Consider the following 20,301-nt stretch of genomic DNA (forward strand, 5'->3'; position numbering starts at 1 on the left):
ATTAGTTGGCCTCCATAGGTTTCTTCCAGATCGAGATTTATGATTCTATTATGTTGATTAGATGAGAAAATCATCTTCCCTTTTATCCATGGTAGTCTGGGACAAAACAAGAAAATATTTTTCCTTTACCTTAAGGTGACTAATCTGGAAGATTTAGGTTAATTATCCTGCCCCTTGGGTAATATCAAACAATATTTAAGTGATAGTCTTTTGAATGAGATAGCTTATTGTAGTGGAAACAATATTAGACTTAAGTCAGAGAACTTGGATTGAAATATACCACCTCTGAAATTTACTGAGCAAGTCACTTTGCAGCTTCTGAGAGGTTTCCTCTTTTGGAGGAAGGAAAAAATACTTGCACTACCTACCTCTAGGAGTCATTGTAAAGAACAAATTCATAAATTAACCAGTCAGTCAATGAGCATTTATCAATTTTACATATGTGTTAGGTTCTGCACTAAATGATGTTAATGCAAAGAAAGGCAAAAGACAGTCTTTGCTCTCAAGAAACTCACAGTGTAATGGGGGAGACAACATATAAAAACTATGTGCAAACAAGATATGTAGAGGATATACTCTATCAGAGGGAAGGCACTAGCATTAAGGAAAATTGGAGAGTCTCCTTGTAGAAGGTATGTATTTAACTGAGTTCCAAGAAAGGCAGGAAAGACAGGAGGCAGACAGAGATGAGGAGTTAGGAAATGGAATGTATTGTATGAGTAACATTCAAGAGGCCAGTGTCACTGCAAGAGTGGTTGGTGAGGGGAGTAAGATGTCAGAAGACTAGAAAGGGAGGAAAGGGCAGGCATTGAAGGGCTTTAAAATTTGAACAGATGGGGTGTTAGGGACCCACTGGCATTTACTAAGCAGGTTGAGTAATATGATCAGACCTGCACTTTAGGAAAACCAATGTGATAACTGAGTGGTAGATGGACCATGGTGGGGATTGGGGGGAGAGACAAGGCAGGGAGACCAACCCATAAGCTATTGCAATAGTCCAAATACAAGGTGGCAGGACCTACATCAAGGTGGTTGTAACATCAGAGGAATGAAGGAAGTGTTTGGTCGCCAACTTAATCATAACTTGGGTAATTTAATTCTTACAATAATCCTGTGAGATAGGTGTTTCACTTCTGTTATCCCCATTGTAAAAAGAAAGAGATTAAAGTTCATCGGGAGTTATGACTTGCAGTGTTTATAAGTGCCAGAACTAGAATCAAGTCTCGGTCTTCTGTCTCCTAGTCCAGGATTTGCTTTGTTTTGTTTTTCATTATAAAATGCTGCCTCTCTGAAATCAGAGTCACAGCAGCATAATGGATAGACAGCCAGCTTCTAAAACTTGGGTTCAGGATGTGCCTCTGACTCTCATAGTGACTGTGTGAAGTCATCTAAGTGCACTAGGGACCTATTAACTATAGGATGAAATGAGAAGTTGACTGCCTGCCTTGGTAGGGGGAGTTTCTTCACTTGGGAGTTCCCTGTAACAGTGAAATCACAGGCTTAGTCCCTATTGGTTTGTTCTGTCATTTCAGTTGTGTCTGATTCTTCATGATTCCATTCAGATTTTCTTGGCAAAGATATTGGAATGGTTTGCCATTTCCTTCTCCAGTGCATTTTACAGATAAAGAAACTGAGGCAAATGGGATTAAGTGACTTGCCCAGGGTCACACAACTAGTAAGTGTCTGAGGCTGGATCTAAACTCAGAAAGATGAGTTTTTTTGACTTCAGGTCTAGTTGTCCCATTGCTAAAAATCAGGCTAATTTGCTATATAACCCTCTTTCAATTTTCTCAACCATAAATAAACTGAAAAGGTTAACTGTAGATGATTTCTGAGATCCCACCAAACTCCAAACTCTGTGATCCTATTTATTCTTGACCTTGAAATCCAGCAGCCAGATTTGGGAATCTACTGTAGGCCTACATTTGAGTATGGGGGTAGTGGCTTAACCAGGGAGGCCTCCCAGGAGCTTGTTTGAACAGGAATTTTGATCTTTAACTACAAAGATTTAGGGGGTCAGAGAAAGCCACTGAAGTGAGACTGAATTGGTTACTTCTTCGGGTTCTCCCTGCCCCACTCCAGGAAGTACAGAGGTACAGTATCTTTGGAATGTGTTTGGAGACATTCCATTGCCCTGGGAGGAGTCAGGGAGAGGAGAGAGCAGTGGCTGGGGTTTCCTCCCTTCCCAGGCTTCCCTAGGCCTCCCTAAGGAAGGTGACTGGTGTAGCTGAGCTTGTCCTGTATTGTTGGAGCTGCATAGAGGAAGGGGATGGAACACTGGTACAGGAATGAGGAAACCTTGATTTTATTTTTGGCTCTGTCCCTACCTGGAAGTATACAAGTGATGTCTCTCTGGGTCTCTGTTTCCTAACCTGTACAATGAAGACATTGGACTAAATCGTCTGTGATATCCATTTTCGTTGTGATACTTTGTGGTTTGATGACTAGGAATCTGGGGTTGGAAAGTGCCTTCCTCTCTTCTTCCTTCCTCTACCTGGCTTACGCCACTTGTCTTTATTCAAAGCAACAAGGCCAGCCTTGCTCAGGGACAGGCTAGCGGAGAGCAACAACCAGGTAGAAATAAAGGGTTGGATCAGGAGCTGGCACCTTGCTTGTCTTTGATGGTCTGTCCTTGGGGCCTTGGTTTGTTTCCTCAGTCTTCCCCACCCCCATGTACTCAGGCTGCCTCTCTAGACTCCAACAGGTTGTCTATACTTACTTCCTTTCCAGCTCTAAAATGCTTCTTTGACTCCCATATTCTGCTACACACCACAAGAGCCTCAGTGAGGGGTAAAGAGTAGGAAGGGGGATTTTCATTCTGGGTCTACTACAAATTCAGTGGTTGGCATTAGGCAAGTTACCTCATAGAATATTGATAGGAAGGGAAATTGCAGGACAAACAGTTCCATCCATACCTGATGGATGAATGAATGAATGAATGGATGAATGAATGGAAACATTATGTATTTACTATGTGCTGAACATGGTAATACAAATTAAAAAACAAAGAAAGTCCCAGTCCTCAAGAAACTTACATTCTAACATCTTGCTTCCCTGGATGATAACTTGGGGTGGTACTGCTATTCCCATGGCTCTTGAGCTTTCTCCACCAGGGTGTAAGGGGAGGTGGTAATCAAAATGGCAGCCAGTGTTTGACCTGTCTGGCACATGCTGCCTCTTGTCTCTTCCTCATAGTGCCTTGCTAACTCAAGTGGACTAACTTGTCTGCCTTACCTATGGTACGACGGTCAACAATAATTGGTGTTGGTGGTGATGGGCATAGTTTGGTGGGTCTCTTCTGCACAGTAAAATATGTTTTGTTGTCACTTTTCTTACTATGCCATTTTGGTAAATGCCTTGGCTTTGAGCTAACTTTGTACTCTGTCTTGACTGATGAAGATAAATATATTGGTAGGGGCTCATGACATATAGTTTTAAGGCAACAAACTAAAAGAATACTTTGAACCTAGGATAGACATTTTCTAGGGCTTCCTACTTGTGAGATGGGGCCCCAGGCTGCTATACTAAGGTCATTCACCACCCCAATTAAAAGTAATTCTTTCCCTCCATGAACTTCTTAGGCCACAGTTCGATTCCACATAATTGTAGATATATCTCATTTCTACCTCCCAAAATGACCAGAAGCTCTGTGAAGGCAGAGATTATTATTTTTTTATTTTTCCCCCAGTACTCAGTATAGGATATTATGCATGACAGTAGATTGTAGGTTTTAGATAATAGATAGGTTTATTTAGGGGGTCAGAGATATATTTTTTTAACAGAATATACAAACATAAATATAATATAAATGTCCAGGCATTCTATTCACATGTTTAGGGAAGAAAGTTCTCTGTTCTTTAGCTTAAAGACAAAAGCTTTGAACAACAGCTGGTGATATCCATCCCCCTCTCTTTTTTCCATCTTTTATTTATTTTCTAACTTCCTAATTTTTATTCTGACTCACTTCCTCTCAAGCTTTGGCTTGCTGTTTTGACATAAACAAGTGAGACTTGCCCACCTGCTGATCTCTAATGCATACATTTGCTCAGAGTTAAACCAGGAAGAGACCTTAGATCATTTAATCCAATCCTGTCATATGACATATCAGGGAACTAGTTTAGAAAGGGGCCATGATCAGCTCAAGATATCTTGGCTAGTTAAGTTCAGGCACATGAAGACGATTTTCCTAAAGTGCTATTTTGGCCTTTTCACCATTCTTACTCAAAAAAAAACTCTAGTGGTTCCTTAATGACTTCACGATCAAATACAAAATGCTCTTTCTGGTTTTCAAAGCCCTTTCTCCCTTTCCAGTCTTCTCACTCCCCAACACAGACCCTTTGATCCTGTGACACTGGCCTTCTGGCTATTCCATGATCAAAACACTCATCTCTTGGCTCTGGGCATTTTCTCTGGCAGTCCCCCAAGCCTGGAATGCTCTCCCTCTTTCTCTCTGCCTACTGGCTCACTTTAAATTCCCAAATCCTCTTTAATCCTAGTGCCTTCCCTCTTAATTACTTCCTATTTTCCCTGCATATAGCTTGTTGGTATATATTTGTTTGCTTGTTGTCTCCTCTGTTAGAGTGTAAGTTCTTTGAAAGCAAGGACTTTCTTTTGACTCTTTTTGTATCCCCAGAGCTTATTCCAGTATCTGGCATAAAGCAAATATGCTTTATAAATGTTTATTAACTAAGTGGAAGAGCCAAGACTAAAACTCTGGTCTTCTGAGTTCAAGTCCAGCATTCTTCCTACTATTTTTGTTGTTGTTAAGTTTTTTCGGTTGTGTCTAACTCTTTGTGATCCCATTTGGGAAAGATACTGGAGTGCATATATAATATATATATGACAGACACTGAAAATAGACAATGAAATGAGTCTAGAATTTAACAGAACAGATCGCATCACCTTTTAGAAGCTGAGTAGCACTTTCAAAATCCCTAAGTTTTTTCTCTGAACAGGCCCATCTTTTTAAACACTGGTATTCTTCTCATGATGCTCTATGACTAAGTCATGGAATAAAGCTGCACGTCCCCCAAAGAACAATGGACAGGCACACGGTAGGGGGGGAGGAGTAGGTTATGATGCTTTAATAAGTGTTGCATGCATGAGTAACAGCACTAAAAGATGAGAAGCAATAGGACTGGGAAAGAAAGACGACAGGTCATGTGGCAAGAGTGAGCGGCAACCAATGAACAGACCACTTCCTCTGCTGCCTTTGACTGCCTGTAGAGTACTTAATGGAGGACACGATGAGAGTCATACTAGATGAAAGGTCATGAGTGGGTTGGGTTTTTAATATTGGGTGAAGTATTCCTCTCACTGAGATCACAGATCCATTGAAATATGTACCTATTATAGCTCACTTCTCTGTCTTCCTTTCCTCCCTACCCCCATTCCCATAGTCAACCCTATGTTCCTTTAAGGGATATTCCATTTTATTTTTGCCTTTGAAGCCTCAGCACCTAGCATAATACCAAGACACAGCAGTCCCTTAAAACATATTTGTTAACTCAGATTGCTTTTTTGTAATTCTTCTACCTCCCTCGACCTTCTTTCTGCAAGTGATGAATTGCCTTTTAGAAGACATTTCCCAATATGTAGGATTGTTTGCCGGAACTTTTTATCTAACTCTGCAAAAACATATCTGCTTACTGGCTTCCTTCCTTTCCTCCCTCCCACAGCTGGTGACTTCTCAGCACCAGGGAAAATCTGGGCCAGTTGCTTTCCTTTCCTGGCTGTGACTGGAGGCATGTCAGTGCTATGAGACTGGGTATGACAGGGACCAATCTGAGTAAGCACCAGAGGACTGAAGGAAGTGTTCTTTCAAGGCCCTGATTTTTTGCCATTTTGACTGAGACATGCAACCTGCTTGAGTTAACAGATAGTAAGACCCATTTAGACTAAAGTAGAACATTGGCCTTGGAGTCAGGAGTCTTGAATTAAAGTCTTGGATTTATTATTGACTAGTTTCATGACCCTCAACAAATTACCTCCCCACTCACAGCCTTAGTCTCCTTCTCGGTTGAATGGGACTGATAATCCTTGCCTTGTCTCCCTTTCAGGATCAAATGAGATCATGCATGTGAAAGTGCATCCTAAACCTTAATGTATGGCAAAAAAAATCAGCAATTAATTAAATTAATAATTGAGTTGACATTTATTAGCATAGTGCCTAGCACATAGCAGGCATGTAATAAGCATTTATTGATTGTTTGAATGATTGATATTAAGCATCTACTATTCATCGGACACAGTGCTAGATGCAGAAAAAACAAAACCAGATATCTCTGACATGAAGGAAATTATATTCACCGTGAGGTGGGGTGAGAGGAACAGAGCCAGAGATAAAAGTATGTACAAATAATACAAATAGGAATAATAGGAAGGTAAGAGCATTCACAAATAGGGAAATTAGGGAAGACTTTAAGTAAAAGGTGACATCTGAATTGTGTCTTGAAGGTGACTAGGGATTCTAAGACATAGCAGTGAGGAGGAAATGCAGCTCACCTTTGTAAAGCCCTTGGTGGCAACAGATGGATTATCATACATGAGGAATAAACTACTAGACCTTTTGAATGGAGAATGCATGTGGGGGTTATGTGAAAAATAGATGTGGATTCTGATTGAGGAAGGCTTTAAATACCAGACTGAAAGTTTTGTATTTTTTTTTTACAATAGCCAGTAGAAAACAATGAAGATTCTGAGTAGGACTATATATATGATTAGATCTATATCTTGGGAATATTATTTGGACAGCTGTGTGGAGGATAGATTGGAAGATGACTTAGGAAATTATTGTAATGACCCAGGTTAGAGGTGTTGAGGAACTAAGATAGGGTAGTGGTTATGTGTGGACCAGAAATTGATGGGAAAGGTATCCAGCAGTTAAGGCCAACAAGACTTGGTAATTGAGTAGATACCGTGTTTCCCCGATAATAAGACACTGTCTTATTATTTTTTTGGAAAGAAAAACACCAGAGGGCTTATTTTCAGGGGAGGGCTTATGTTGTCCTGCCTCAGCTCTCCTCCGCGGCACTGCTCTCAATGGCGCCAGCAAGCAAATCACTGGGGAAGAACAGGATGACGCGCTCACTGCTGCAGCTCTGATTGGATGCAGCTCGGAGCGCGGCGTGCGTTTCGGGGCGGGGGGGACGGTGCATACAGAGGGTACCTAATGTAGTGTGTAGCGCAGGGGATCACCTTCACTACAGTAGCAATCTCAATAGGGCTTATTTTGGGGGGAGGGCTTATTTTAGAGGAATCTTACACCAGTAAGGGGAGGGCTTATTTTCGGGATAGGTCTTATTATCGGGGAAACACGGTATGTTGTAAATGCTAAAGAGAAGAGTTAACGATGATTCCAAGGTAGCCAGCCTGTGTAACTGGAAGGATAAATTCAAACAGAAGCAGAGAAGTTTGGAGAAGGGAGAAAGTTTTGGGGGAAATAGACAGTCTTGTTTTAAGCATACTGATTTTGAGATCCTGCTACGACCTCCAAGAGGAGATAACCTTGGGCAATTCATGATGTGGTGCTGGAGTATAAGGGGGAGGTGAGGGCTTGATATGTAGATTCAGGAGTCACCTGCATAGATCTCACAATTATACTTATGGGAACTGGGGAGATCCCAAAGGGAGAAAGTATAGCTAGAAGAGAAGGTCCAAGACAGAGCTCTAACACACACTTGGAGGGCAGGAAAAGGCTGATGATTGACTAAAGGAGACTAAGACAGAATGATCAGTCAGGAAGGGAACTAAGAGAGAGCAGTGCCATAAAATTCAGAGGAGAGAGTCCAGGAGGAAAAAGTGGCCCATAACAATAACAACAACAACAATAATAATAATGATAATATGATAATTTCATATAAAATCCAAGAGGGAGCTATTAAATAATGCTGAAAAGAGGGACTGCTGTGGAATGAGCCCTGAGTTCCATTCACATCTTTGATACATGCTAGCTATGTGAATGTGGGCACTCAACCTCTCAGTAAGCCTGAGCAATTCTCTAAGAATTTAGATTACAAATGAATTGTTAATCTGTATCCACGGAGTGAGTTTCCACACCTGGAACCATACCCAGCCTCCCCTATAATAATGAAATTTGAGATTCAGACTAATATAATAGGAAATGGAAAAAATTGTGGACATTTCACTGCAGATTAAAAATTGAGCACATACAAAATACTCAGCGAGACATAACCTGGTGGCCTAAATTATACATCAGAAGCTTTCACAAACTAACAGATGTCAAATCCCCATACTACAAATACAGACCTTAAAATAGCCCTAAGAATTTCGACAAATAAACTGTACTAGAATTGAGAGTGGATGTCAAATAATAAATATATGTATATAAATAAATAAATATATATAATATACACACATATATGTGTGTGTGTGTTTTATTTAATCAAACTGTTGCCCATAATCTGCTGGACATAATATTAATCCATAAAAACTTAATACAACACTGTTAATAAACATCTCCATATCAAATTCTCATAATTTTTAGACTGAAGAGATTCTAACCTAGACAGGCCTAGTAGAAGAAATTAAAACCTTGTGGAGACAGGATGAAATTACATGTCATTCATTCTGGAACGGGATCACCCTGAGGATGCTTTCAATGAGTCTACAAAAAATAAGCTGACATCTCGCTACTTTAATTCAGTTCCAAAAAGTAGATTCTTTTTTAAATCCTTCTCTGCTCTACATAGACTTAAGTTTTTTTTAAATGTTACAAAAACTTTCCCCTCCCCCCACATCCTTTCTCTCCCATTTAACTGTTTGTTAGACAAATCACTTCCTTTTCCTGGGCTGCATTTCCCTCGTGTGTAGAATGGGATGGTTGGACTTGATAACCATGAAGGGCCCTTCTATCTTTAAATCTATGCTACTGTGATCCCAAGTTCTGTAAAATGAAGTAGGACTAAATGATGTCTAAAATCTCTTCCTGTTCTAATCTTCTGCCATGTTTTATAATCATCGAGGTACTGAGAAAGAGAAAGGTAGATCAGATCTAGAATGTCGAGAGGGTCAGCCAACCTGGGGCAGAAGGTGGGGAGGAAGGGCAAAGAGGGGCATGAGGAAAGGAGGGCTTCAGAAGTAGCATAGATAATGAAGGAAGACACCTGGGGTCTTCTCCAAACCAAACTGTCCTCTCTGTTCTTCACTCCTGACCTTCTGTCTTATCTCCTCTCTCTATGTCTCTATCCTGTGCCCCGGATTCCCTCTCTCCTTCTCTCTGCATCACAGAATCTCTCTGTCACTTTAAGATGGAGCTCGGGCACTGTCCCCTGTGTGAAGTCTTTCCTCAATTGCTAGTATTCTCCCTCCTAAACTATCTTGTATTTAACTACTTTGTTTGTATTTGTATTCATGGATATATTGTTTATATATATTATATTAATTATATATTACATTATGTTAATTATAAATATCATATTGTCTATATTTTTATTCATGGACATAAATATATTTATATTTATGAAGCTGAGTGTCATGGTGGTTGGGGTGCTGGGCCTAACATCAAAGACCCGAGTTCAAATTTGGCCTCAGACACTTACTAGCTTTGGACAAGTCATTTAAACCCTGTCTGCCTAGGTTTTCTCATTTGTAAAATGAGGATAATAATAGCATCTACCTCTCTAGGCTATTGTGAGAATATAATGAAATAATAATGATAATTTTTGTTGAATGAATTTTTAAATTCAATTGAGCACTTGAAGTAAATATTATTTCATTGTTGTTCAGTCATGTCCTATTCTTCATGACTCCATTTGGGGTTTTATTGGCAAAGATAGTATTAGAGTGGTTTACCATTTTCTTCTCCTGTGGATTAAGGCAAACAGAGGTTAAGTGACTTGCCCAAAGTAACACAACCAGTAAGTGTCTTGAGGATGGATTTAAACTCAGGTCTTTCTGACTCCAGGCCCAGTGCTCTAACCACAGAGCCACCTAGCTGCTCATAACTGTTATAATTATAATACAATATAATTAGGCGACTTCTCTAAGTTTTTAATATAATAAAAGCAACAGCAACTAACATTTACATATTGCTTTAAAGTTTATAATGCCCTTTTCCCAAACAATCCCTGTGAGGTAGATAATACAAGTATTACTCTTACCATTTTATAGGTGAAGAGACAGGTTTAGTGCCAGAGGTCAACATTACCTTCCCATGTGAGATTGCAAACTTCTTGGGAGCAGGGATTGTTTTATTTTTTTGTATTTGTACCTCCAGCTCCTAGCAGGGTCCCAGGTACTTAAAAGGTACGTAATAACTACTTGATGGATTGATTGAAGCATGAGTCACAAGGCTGGGACTCTGACATTCTCCAGTTCTGTGACCTTTCACACTTCTAAAATGATGATAACACTTTTTTATCTACTTCACAGGGTTCCTAATAAGTAAATGTCGTTGCTGTTGCTTTTACAATATTAAAAACTTAGGGAAGTCTGGGTTTCAATTTCCTAATCTGTAAAATGGGAATCTCTGCTGCTCTGTCATTCTACTTGGAGATTTAGCCTGGTGGTGGGTGTGAACTCTGTATGGAAGCAAGGAATAGGTTCCCATGTTACTGGAGATAGACAGTCAAACAGGACACATGGAATCCCAGTGTTTGCACATTATTGGGAAGGAAGGAAAGTTCTTTCCTGTTCTACTGATGGTGATTTTTCAACAACAGGATATTTCCCTAGGAGGTCCTCTTCTCTGAAAACAGTGTTTTTTTTTTCTTTTTATTTTCCTTTGGACAGCTGGTCATGCAGATCCTATAGCAAGCAGTAAATCCACAAGTCATGGAAGGGCTGGTGGTCCCGGCTGACACGACAGTAAAATGCTTCATCACAGACATTGAGCCCCGGCCTCACCAGGAGGAGGAAGAGGAGGAGGGATGGCAGCAGCGCTTGGCTCCCCTGATGGGAAAAAAGCCAATGGGGTCCTTGGAAAGGAGAGACCACAATTGGAGAAGGAATGTTCTTGATGGCCTTCAGGGACCAACTATACCCATCAAGGCTCCCAAGCTTCCAGGAGAAAAGGAGAATAAAGAAACCTTTGGGTCAGGAAAGATGGGTAGGAACTCCATTCATCTCCACTGATGTTTATTTTCCTCCCCCTACATTTTCCTTTTCTCTTATTTGTCCCTCTGTCTTCTTTCTCATAGGAAGACGGACATCTTCTCCTAGTTATGATTTTCTTTTCTTTCTAAAGGTGTAGGTACAGTCAAGGGATGGGGAGAAGGAGAAGTGTGGCATTTATTGTTAAGAGAATAAAAGGACATTAGAATCACAGAATCTTTCTTTATCTTTTTGGAGGGGGGAGGGGAGGGCAATTGGGGTTATTGGGGTTAAGTGACTTGCCCAAGGTCACATGGCTAGTTTTTGTGTTAAGTGTCTGAAGTCGGATTTGAACTCAGGTCCTCCTGACTCCAGGGTCAGTGCTCTACTCACTGTGCCACCTAGCTGCCCCCAAGGATCACAGAATCTTAAAGCATCAGGGTCCTTAGAGCACAGAATAGCGACAGATATTTAGAACTGGAAGAAAGCTTTGAGAATAATCCCTATAATATACTAAAATCGAATGCTAAAAGAGATATCCTTAGGAATGATCTAGTCTAGGGGTTATTGACCTAAGGTCCATGAAATTGTGTTCTGGTTTTTTTTTATATTTTTGATAAATACATTTCAATATAATTGGTTTCCTTTGTAATCCTATGAATTTTATTTTATGCATTTAAAAACATTATTCTGAGAAGAGGTCCATAGATGTCACCAGATCTTCAAAGGGGACCATGATGAAAAAAAAAAAGATTAAAAACATGGATTTAATCCAACTTCTTTACTTTATCCTTACTTTATAGTTCAACAAACTGAGGTAGTAAATAAGGCAGGCTGTCCCAAGTCATACAACTAGCAAGGCAAAGCCGGGACTCAAACCTAAGTCTACAGAATCCAAGTTCACATTCTTTTCACTGCACCATGAGCACACAGCTTTTTAAAAAGGATGCCAGTCAAACAGCCAAAAAGTTTGCCACCTCTCCCCAAGAGAGCCTGAGCAAAGAGAGCCTAATAGGAACAGACCCTGTGAGAAGCAACTTCAGGGGTTCCAAAAAAAAATCCCCCAGCTACAGAATTGTGGAAACTGCCAGGTGGAAGGAGCTCTTGGAAATCTAGTTTAACATCAAATTTGCTTTGGATATTTATTATTGAGTGACCTCGGACAAGTGACTTACCTCTTGATGCCTCTGTCTGTAAATTGAAGCTAATAGATGCTTACCTCACAAATATGTTAAGTGGATCAAACAAAATAATGTATTTAAAGTGCTTTGCAAATTTTAAAGTATTATAAAAACGTAAGCTGTTATTAATACAACATGGTACAATGGAAAAGGCACTCGCTTTGGAGTTAGAGAACGTGATTTCAAATCCTATGTTTGACATTTGCTCTGTGTGTGTGTGTGTAACTTTTTCCAAGTCAAGTCACTTAACACCCTCCTCCCCCCCACCCCATTTCCTCATGTGCAAAATGAGGGGGTTGGGTTAGCTGACCCCTGGGCTACCTTCCAGAACTAGATTTATCCTGTGATCTTATATGGGGACCTTAATACCCTACCAAGGATCTCATTTCATTCAATGGTTGGATAGCTCTAATTGTTAGGAAGTACTTCCTTTCATTATACTGAAGTCAGCCTCCCTGAAATTTCTACTCATTGACCCCCTAATTTTGTCTTCAGGGACAAGCCATGAGTTATGACTTTCTTCTACATCTTTCTCATTCTTCTACATTCTTTCTCATACTTGAAGACAGCTATGATTTCCCCTTTCTCCCCAACCTCCACTCTAAACTTTCTGACTTGGTTGAAGTAACTGGCAATTTTTAACCTAGAGAAGATAAGGCACGTGGATTTGAGTCCTAATCTATCATTTATTAGCTCTGTGACCTTGGAGAAGTCACTTAACCTCCTAGCCTCAGTTTTTGACCATCTGTCCAAATGGTATGATAAAAATAGCTCCTATTCCCAAAGCATTCTACATTTCCCAAAGTACTTTCCTTCCAATAATCCTGTGGGAGAGAGAGGGAGAGATGCAAAAAAAAGACATAGCATGATGGAATAGATGAAAGGCTGGACTTGAAGTCCCAAGATCTGGGTTCAGATCCCACCCCTCACACTTATTAGTGGCATGATCAACTACAAATTACTTAACCTACTTCAGCATCACCTTCCTCACCTGTAAAATCAGGATAACCAAAGCTGTAGTATCTACCTCCCAAGGTTGTCATGAACCACAAATGACATGATGTTTGGAAAGTGCTTTGCAAACTGGAGAACACTATATAAACTTCAGTTAGTATTAGGATTCAAGCAGTATTATTCCCATTGGATAGATGAGGAAACTGAGGCCTAGGGAGATAAAGTGACGTCTCTGTTGACAGATCTAGTAAATGGTAAAGCAGGCCTTATGACTATTTGAACTACCTACCTCAGAGGGTTGTTTCTGGAGATTGAGTGGCTCAGTGAATGGAGTGATAAACTTGGAGTCAGGAAGATCTGAGTTCAAATCCTGATTCAAACACTTGCTAGCTGTGTGACCCTGGGCAAGTCACTTAACCCTGTTTACCTCAGTTTCCTCATCTGTAAAATGAGCTACAGAAGGAAATAGCAAACAACTCCAGTATCTTTGTCAGGAAAACTCCCAAAAGGGTAGTGAAGAGTCAAACATGACTGAAAAACATCTAAAGAAAACTCTATTGTTGTCAGCATAATGTTATTACCTCAGGTTTCAGTAGCCCTGATAAATGGGGTGAGCATCTTTTTTACATGTTACTGAATAGTAACCACATAATTCAGTACTTAGAATGTCCCATGCATAAATAGCTCTTCACAGAAGCTAGGTAGCAGCTATCATCATGGTTTGACTGGATGACCTCCTGAAAGGCTCTGTCCATTGCCCTCCAAGGTATAGTCAGGTGTAGATACCTGGGTAGTGTAAGGGCAATGTATTGTCACACTGGTATGAGGTGTTAAAAGAGGCATCACAGAAGGATTGGGAGCTGAAGTTGGAATCCAGAAAACTTGGGTTCAAACTCTGCTACTGTTTGACTCCAGCCACTTTACATCTCATTCACCTCAACTTACTTACTGAATCATATGAGGATTCATTGATGGGAGCTCTCCCATTGGGATTCTCTCAGCTGATAAAATCACAGATTCTTCATGTATTCAACTGTGGGAATACTAGCATCTTATGTTAGGAAAGGCTCTCAGGATCTCTTCATGACCCCTTTGGGAGTTTTCTTGACAAAGATACCATAGTCATTTGCCATTTCCTTCTCTAGTTCATTTTACACATGAGGAAACTGAGGTAAACAGGGTTAAGTGACTAGCCCAGGGTCACACAGCTAGTAAGTGTCTGAGGCCACATTTGAACTCATGAAGATGAGTCTCCCTATATGGCAGGAATCTCTTCTATGCAACCCCAATGACCCATGGCCCTTGCCAGCCTTCCTGCTTCTGAACCCTTAGTATTTCTGAGTCTCTCAATCTGCCCTTTGGCTGAATGCTCTCAGCTCAAGAGTACAAGTTCCTTGGGAGCAGAGACTATCTGGCTTTTTCTATTTGTATCCTCAGTGCTTGGCATATAATAAACCCTTAATAAATACTGACATTCATTCTTCATTCATTCTCTGAATACACAGAGAAATAGCATCCTGGCATCCCCTTGTACACTCGGGTGATGAGAAACTTAGTGCTTATCAAGGCTAACCCTTTCTGACTTGGGACAGCTTCAATGGTTAGGAAGTTTCTCTAAAATCTGCTCTCCTTCCTGCTCTGATAGTCTGTGAACTCTGAAATTCTTTGATGCCATGAACAAAAACAATAGAAGGAATTAAAACAAAGATAAAGTGAATTTGATGAGATAATTGATGCTGAGAGAATCTCAAGTTTCTTTCAGTCAATTCAAAGCACTCAGTCTGACCATATTATATTTCATGGTGCTGAAAGGACAGTATAATGCAGAGTCTATGTTGTGTGAAGATCAGCTGGAGAAACTAAGGGTTCTTAGCTTGAAAATTCAGAGGGGACATGGTATTTCTCTTTGAGTACTTGAAATCCCACCTTCAGAAGAAGGATTAAATTTGTTCTGTTTGGCTCCAGACATTGGGGGATATTGCAAAGAGGTGAATTTAAACTTGATGTCAGAAAGAGCTTCTCAATAATCGGAAGAGCCCCAAAGTGAAATGGGCTGCCTTGGAAGGTAGTGGGTTGTCTTTTATTGAATGTCTTCAAACAGAGCTTTGATAGCCACTGGTCAAGTATCCTGAATGGCTTTGAAAATGCCTACCAACTGGAACATTCTGGTTTTTGTTTTGTTTTGTTTGAAACTAAGGAGGTAGAAAGGTGCTGGCAACATGGTACAGAGAGAGGAAAGAGAATTAGATTGGGAGTCAGAGGATCTGGAATTGAATCTACCTGTATGACCTTGATCAAGGCATTCAATTTTCTGGTCGATAGTTTTTTCATCTGTAAAGTTAGTGGGTCTTCCCAAATCTAAATCTAGGGACTAGAGATGGGAAAATGTCCTCCTGCCCTTTTTTTTTCTTTAAAAGAAGGTAAAATTTTCAGAAGACTGACTATGAGTTTGATGTCAATTCCTGACAAAACTGTAGGACATATTGTTAACAGGACAGTTTGTATGTTCTTAGGGAATCAGTGCTCATTAAGAGCTATGCTGACTTCATCAAGAGCAGATCATTTGAGACTAATCTCATTTCCTTTTTTGGAGATGGTCAATAGACTTGGCAGAGACATTGTGGTGTAGTGTGTAGAGGGCTGGTTGGTTTTGGATTCAGGAAGTCCCAGGTTCAATACGTATAGGCTATGTGACCATAAGCAAGCGGCCTAGGTAAACTCTTTAAGGTTAATAAGATACGGAGGAGTTGCATGAGTAAGGGAGTTTCCTTACCAGACATTTCCCGCTCTCACAAAATCTCAGGTTCAGACTTTTCCCCCACATCATGCACATAAAAAAAGGTTAGGCAGTTCAGGAAAATGTCATGTATATAATAATATAATTTATCTGTATTTCTGGAAGATTTTTGGCAATCTATTATTATATCCTTTAGGACAAGATGGGAAATGGTACTTGATGACAGTATAATTAGGTAGATTAAAAATTGGCTCTATGTGGAGACTTAAAGGGTGATAGAGAAGGACACGATGACAGTCAAGAAGGATGTAGCCTGTCCTGGGGATCTCTCCTAACCCTTGTTGAATTCAATTCAAATCAACAATCTTTATTAAGCCCCTACCTTCATGCTGCACATAATGAATAAGAGTATGTGGGGGAAGGGAACAGGCATTAATTAAGCCTCTAGGATCTTCTAGGCACTATGCTAAGCATTTTACAAATATCTGATTTGAGCCTCACAACAGTCCTTCAAGGTTGCTATTATTCCCATTTTATAGATGAGGAAACTGAGTCTGAGAGGTTAAGTGATTTGTTCAGGGTTACATAACTAAGAAATATCTGAGGCCAGGTTTGAACTCAGGTCTACCTTATTTCCAGCCCAGTACTCCATCCACTGTGCCCCCTTGCTGCTCTGAATGAACACAGTATTTGGAGTAGAGAAGATCATACGTAAGCCAATGGATCCCAATAGTCTGGGAGAAGGACGCTGTCAATGATAGAAGTTTTATAAAGATAGATAAGCAGTTCTGAATTTGGATTCGACAGTTACTTGCAGAAGTACAGAATATAGAGTGTGGGTCATTATCAACAAAACCTAAGGATACAGGTAGTCTTTAAGCTCAATGAGTCAGCAGTATTATGTGGTAGCCAAAAAACAAAACAAAACTCCAACCTAGTACTGCATTAATAGAAACAAGAGTCCAGAGTGATGGAGGGTAATAGTGAGACATTAGCAGAAGGAAGGTTCAGAGTGAGGGAGGTGCTCTGCTCAGACCACACTGGGATTACACTTGGTTCACGTATTATTATAAGTGACATTGACGAGCTGGGGAATGTCCAAAGGAGATGCTGAGATGACCAGACTTATTAAGCTATTTAGTGAGGGCAAATGATATTTGAACTGCTGCTAGAATCTAGTTAAGAATTTTTCTCTTTTGTTCTGGAGTGCAGCACAAGGATCAAGGGTAAAAGTTTCAGGAAGGTAGATTATAGTTCAATGTGAAAAAAAAATCTAATTGGTACCATCAAAATGAGAATAGAATAATGAGGTCCATGTCACTGAGAGTGTTGAAGTAGGGCACAAACAGCCATTTACTTGATCAGTTTAGATTGTATTGATGAGTTGGGCAAGAGTTATATTTATGTTATATTTATATTTATGAGTTGGGCATCTGAAGTCCCTTATGATCCTGTTAACCTGACAAATTCTATCGCTGAACTGAGACTAATGGGTAGAAGAAGAACCTATCTGTTAGGACAGCATGGAATATTTGACACTAAAGAAGGTGGGGACATCTAGCAGGAGAAGAGAACTCAGTGGAGTCAAAGGCTACAGACCATGGAGGTTGAGGGTGTGGTTAGGTTTTTAGTAGAGTTGTCAACATTGAATTCTGGAGAATGATGGCATGGGGTGGAGTGGAGAGGAAGAAGACCAAAAATCAGGTACTAAAGTCATTGAAAAAGTTTGGAAGAGTGCCTTGGAAGTTGGTATGTGACAGCAACAAGGGTGAGGAGTGGTAGACAGTGGGGAGTGGTTGATAAGACACATTTTCCAGCACTTAGAAAGATGAAAAGTTAATGACTGAGTGACGGTTGGTTAGTTGGTTGGTTGGTTGGTTGGTTGCTGTCCTTCATTCTAGAACACATCCAAAATGGCATCACTGTGTTGGAATCAAGACACAGTGTGTCCACTGTGGCTGATCAGATCAATATGAGCTCAGAAAGATCTACCACAGGTTGGGCACAAATAATCCACGTGAATATTTGCTGAATGATAGTGGAAGGGGAAATGATCATTTAGACCTGGAAAGGATTTTAAAGGTCAACAAATCCAACCACCTCATTTTATAGAACAGAAAATTATGATCAAGACAGGGCAAATAACTTGGGATAATAGATACAGAGCACTTGGTCAAAGATGTACAAGTGGCAGGCACTGCATCATAGTAGAGCTGTAACTAGTGTGAGGTGACTGGAATTTTGCCTTGGGTCACAGAAGTTTAGAAGCTGATTTAAATTTAGGTCTTCTGATTCCACATGTAGGGCTCTTTCTCTTGTGCCAGTGAGAAGAAAGGAATATGCCTGCTTCTCTTCTAGCTTTGCAAACTGGGAGAATTGAGAGAAATAGGAGCCAGAGGATTGCCGGGGATATCATATCTAGTCTTATGAGGATGTCAAGGCTCCCATTATTTAAAAAGCTTTCAGACATTGAGGACTTTATTGTTAATAGCACAGATTCCATAAGGCATATTGGAATGGGCTTAGCAGTGATTTCAGTGGAGTTGGAGTGGGGTAGTAGAGATGTGATGGAGATGTGAGGGATAATGTTGGCCAACTGCATGTACCACTGATGAGTTTTGGGTGGAACTAGGAGCCTAATACAATCCTAATGTGGCATGCTCCTTCAGTGTCAGACTCACAGACTTAATACATTGGTGTTTTGCTATAGTTTCTTAGAATCATAGGATTCTGATCTGGAAGAGACCTTAGATCGAGATCATTTGGGTCACTCCCCTCCTTTTACAGAGGAGTAAACTGAGGCCCAAAGAGAGATGGGGCTTGCCCTAGGTCACACTAACAGTTAATAACAAAACTGGGAGCTCCTGTTAGCTACACCATGCTACTTCTCTACCCACTTGACCTTTGTTCCTTGATTAAGGCAGCTGGACTTTTGGTTCCATTCAGGGGAACTGAGAAGGTATGTTTCTACATGGTTTTTCATCTCTGAGTAGCCCAGAAGAGTCCTTCCAGTTTTTAGAGCAGGTGTCCTTACAAAATGTTACACTGTAAACCACTCATTGTAGGTAGAGTTTTTAGCTTCCAGAATTTACGTGGGTCACCATAAACACCTCCAGTCTCCTCTCTGGGTCTCAGTTCCTAATATTCTAAAATGGGGGTAGGGTAGGATTTAGGCATTCTTAATATTGGGTCTACAACCTTTTTTTTTAAAAAATACATATATTGATAACTGTATTTCAATATAATTGGTTTTCCTTTATAATCCTATGTATTTTCTTCTATGCATTTAAAAGCAGGATTCTGTGAATGGGTCTTTAAGGCTCCACCAGACTGCCACAGGGACTGCCACACGGGTCCATGACACACAAAATGTTAAGAATTCATGGACTGGATGATCTCTTGCAGCTCTCCAGCCTCAGATCCTACAAAATCCAAGCTTCAAACTCGACCTGTTGTGTTTGAGGAAGGCTCTCTCTCCACTTCTGCAAACAAGCAGGGACAAGATAAGAAGAATTTGCTCCAGCTGCCTTCCTGTGTGGTTATGACTCACTGGGGGAAACACACCAAGGGAGATAGGTGGCAGTGTGGCTAGGAAATGACGAGATTTGCAGCTTGGTCTGAGCACCTCATGAGCTCAGCTCACCCCCTTGCCAGGGCTGAAAATCTGCCAAACCAAAGCTGGCCCAAGTTGATAGCCCCAGAATCATTGCACTGGTTTTGTTTTATTTTTTCTTCTCCACCTCCAGGTGAGAGGAGAAAAGCACTTGACCCCATTCACACACATTCTTGTGTCGGTATTTGTCCTGTTAAATCCTTCTGAGATACCAGTCAAACCCCCATTTCAAATGGGAGCTTTACAGCATTGGCAGTCAAGTAGGAGGAGAGAATGTTGGCCCATGGGAACCATCCTTTGTGTGAAACTAAGAGATGTTCTCTCTTTCTGAAAGTTTTACAGAAATATACTGTAACCAAACAAAATAAAGGTTCACAGGATTTAGAGCTGAGGAAGATTTTATAGTCTCTCCCCTTCTTTCCCTACTCTTTTATTTATTTTTAAGTTTTAGAGAGAGGTAACATGGCATAATTCATAAGGAGATGGTCTCAAAGTTACAAAAACCTAGGTTCAAGGCCCACCTGATACATATTAGTTGTGTGACCCTAAGCAAGGTACTTAATTTCTCTGTGTCCCTCCAACCCCACCCCCCAGCTCTCTAAGATTATGAATTGTATTACAGGATTCCTTCACTAGGTGTATCCCGAACCATAGAAACAACAATTCTGATGCCAAAACAAGACAAAACTGTTTATGCCTTTTACTTTCATCAGTCATTTCCTATTATATACTCCCCACCCCCATCTCTCCCTTGAATCCTTGCA

The 20,301-nt window shown here is 40.4% G+C and overlaps 1 protein-coding gene across 6 annotated transcripts in view; it reads left to right on the top strand.

The window, feature by feature from the left end:
- SH3TC1 (SH3 domain and tetratricopeptide repeats 1) overlaps positions 1 to 20,301 on the top strand; it is a 143,695-nt gene that overhangs the window by 70,017 nt on the left and 53,377 nt on the right. For all 6 annotated transcript variants that reach the window (XM_069070425.1, XM_069070408.1, XM_069070417.1 and 3 more), the window contains exon 2: positions 10,753 to 11,068. In XM_069070425.1, coding sequence (XP_068926526.1) covers positions 10,795 to 11,068 — 274 coding nt within the window. In that variant the 5' untranslated portion in view covers positions 10,753 to 10,794. The remainder of the gene's footprint in view (positions 1 to 10,752; positions 11,069 to 20,301) is intronic.

Source organism: Petaurus breviceps, unplaced genomic scaffold, assembly GCF_028583685.1.
Source record: "Petaurus breviceps papuanus isolate PSGF00001 unplaced genomic scaffold, PetGlider_PUasm1.0 140, whole genome shotgun sequence".
Classification (NCBI taxonomy): Eukaryota; Metazoa; Chordata; class Mammalia; order Diprotodontia; family Petauridae; genus Petaurus; species Petaurus breviceps.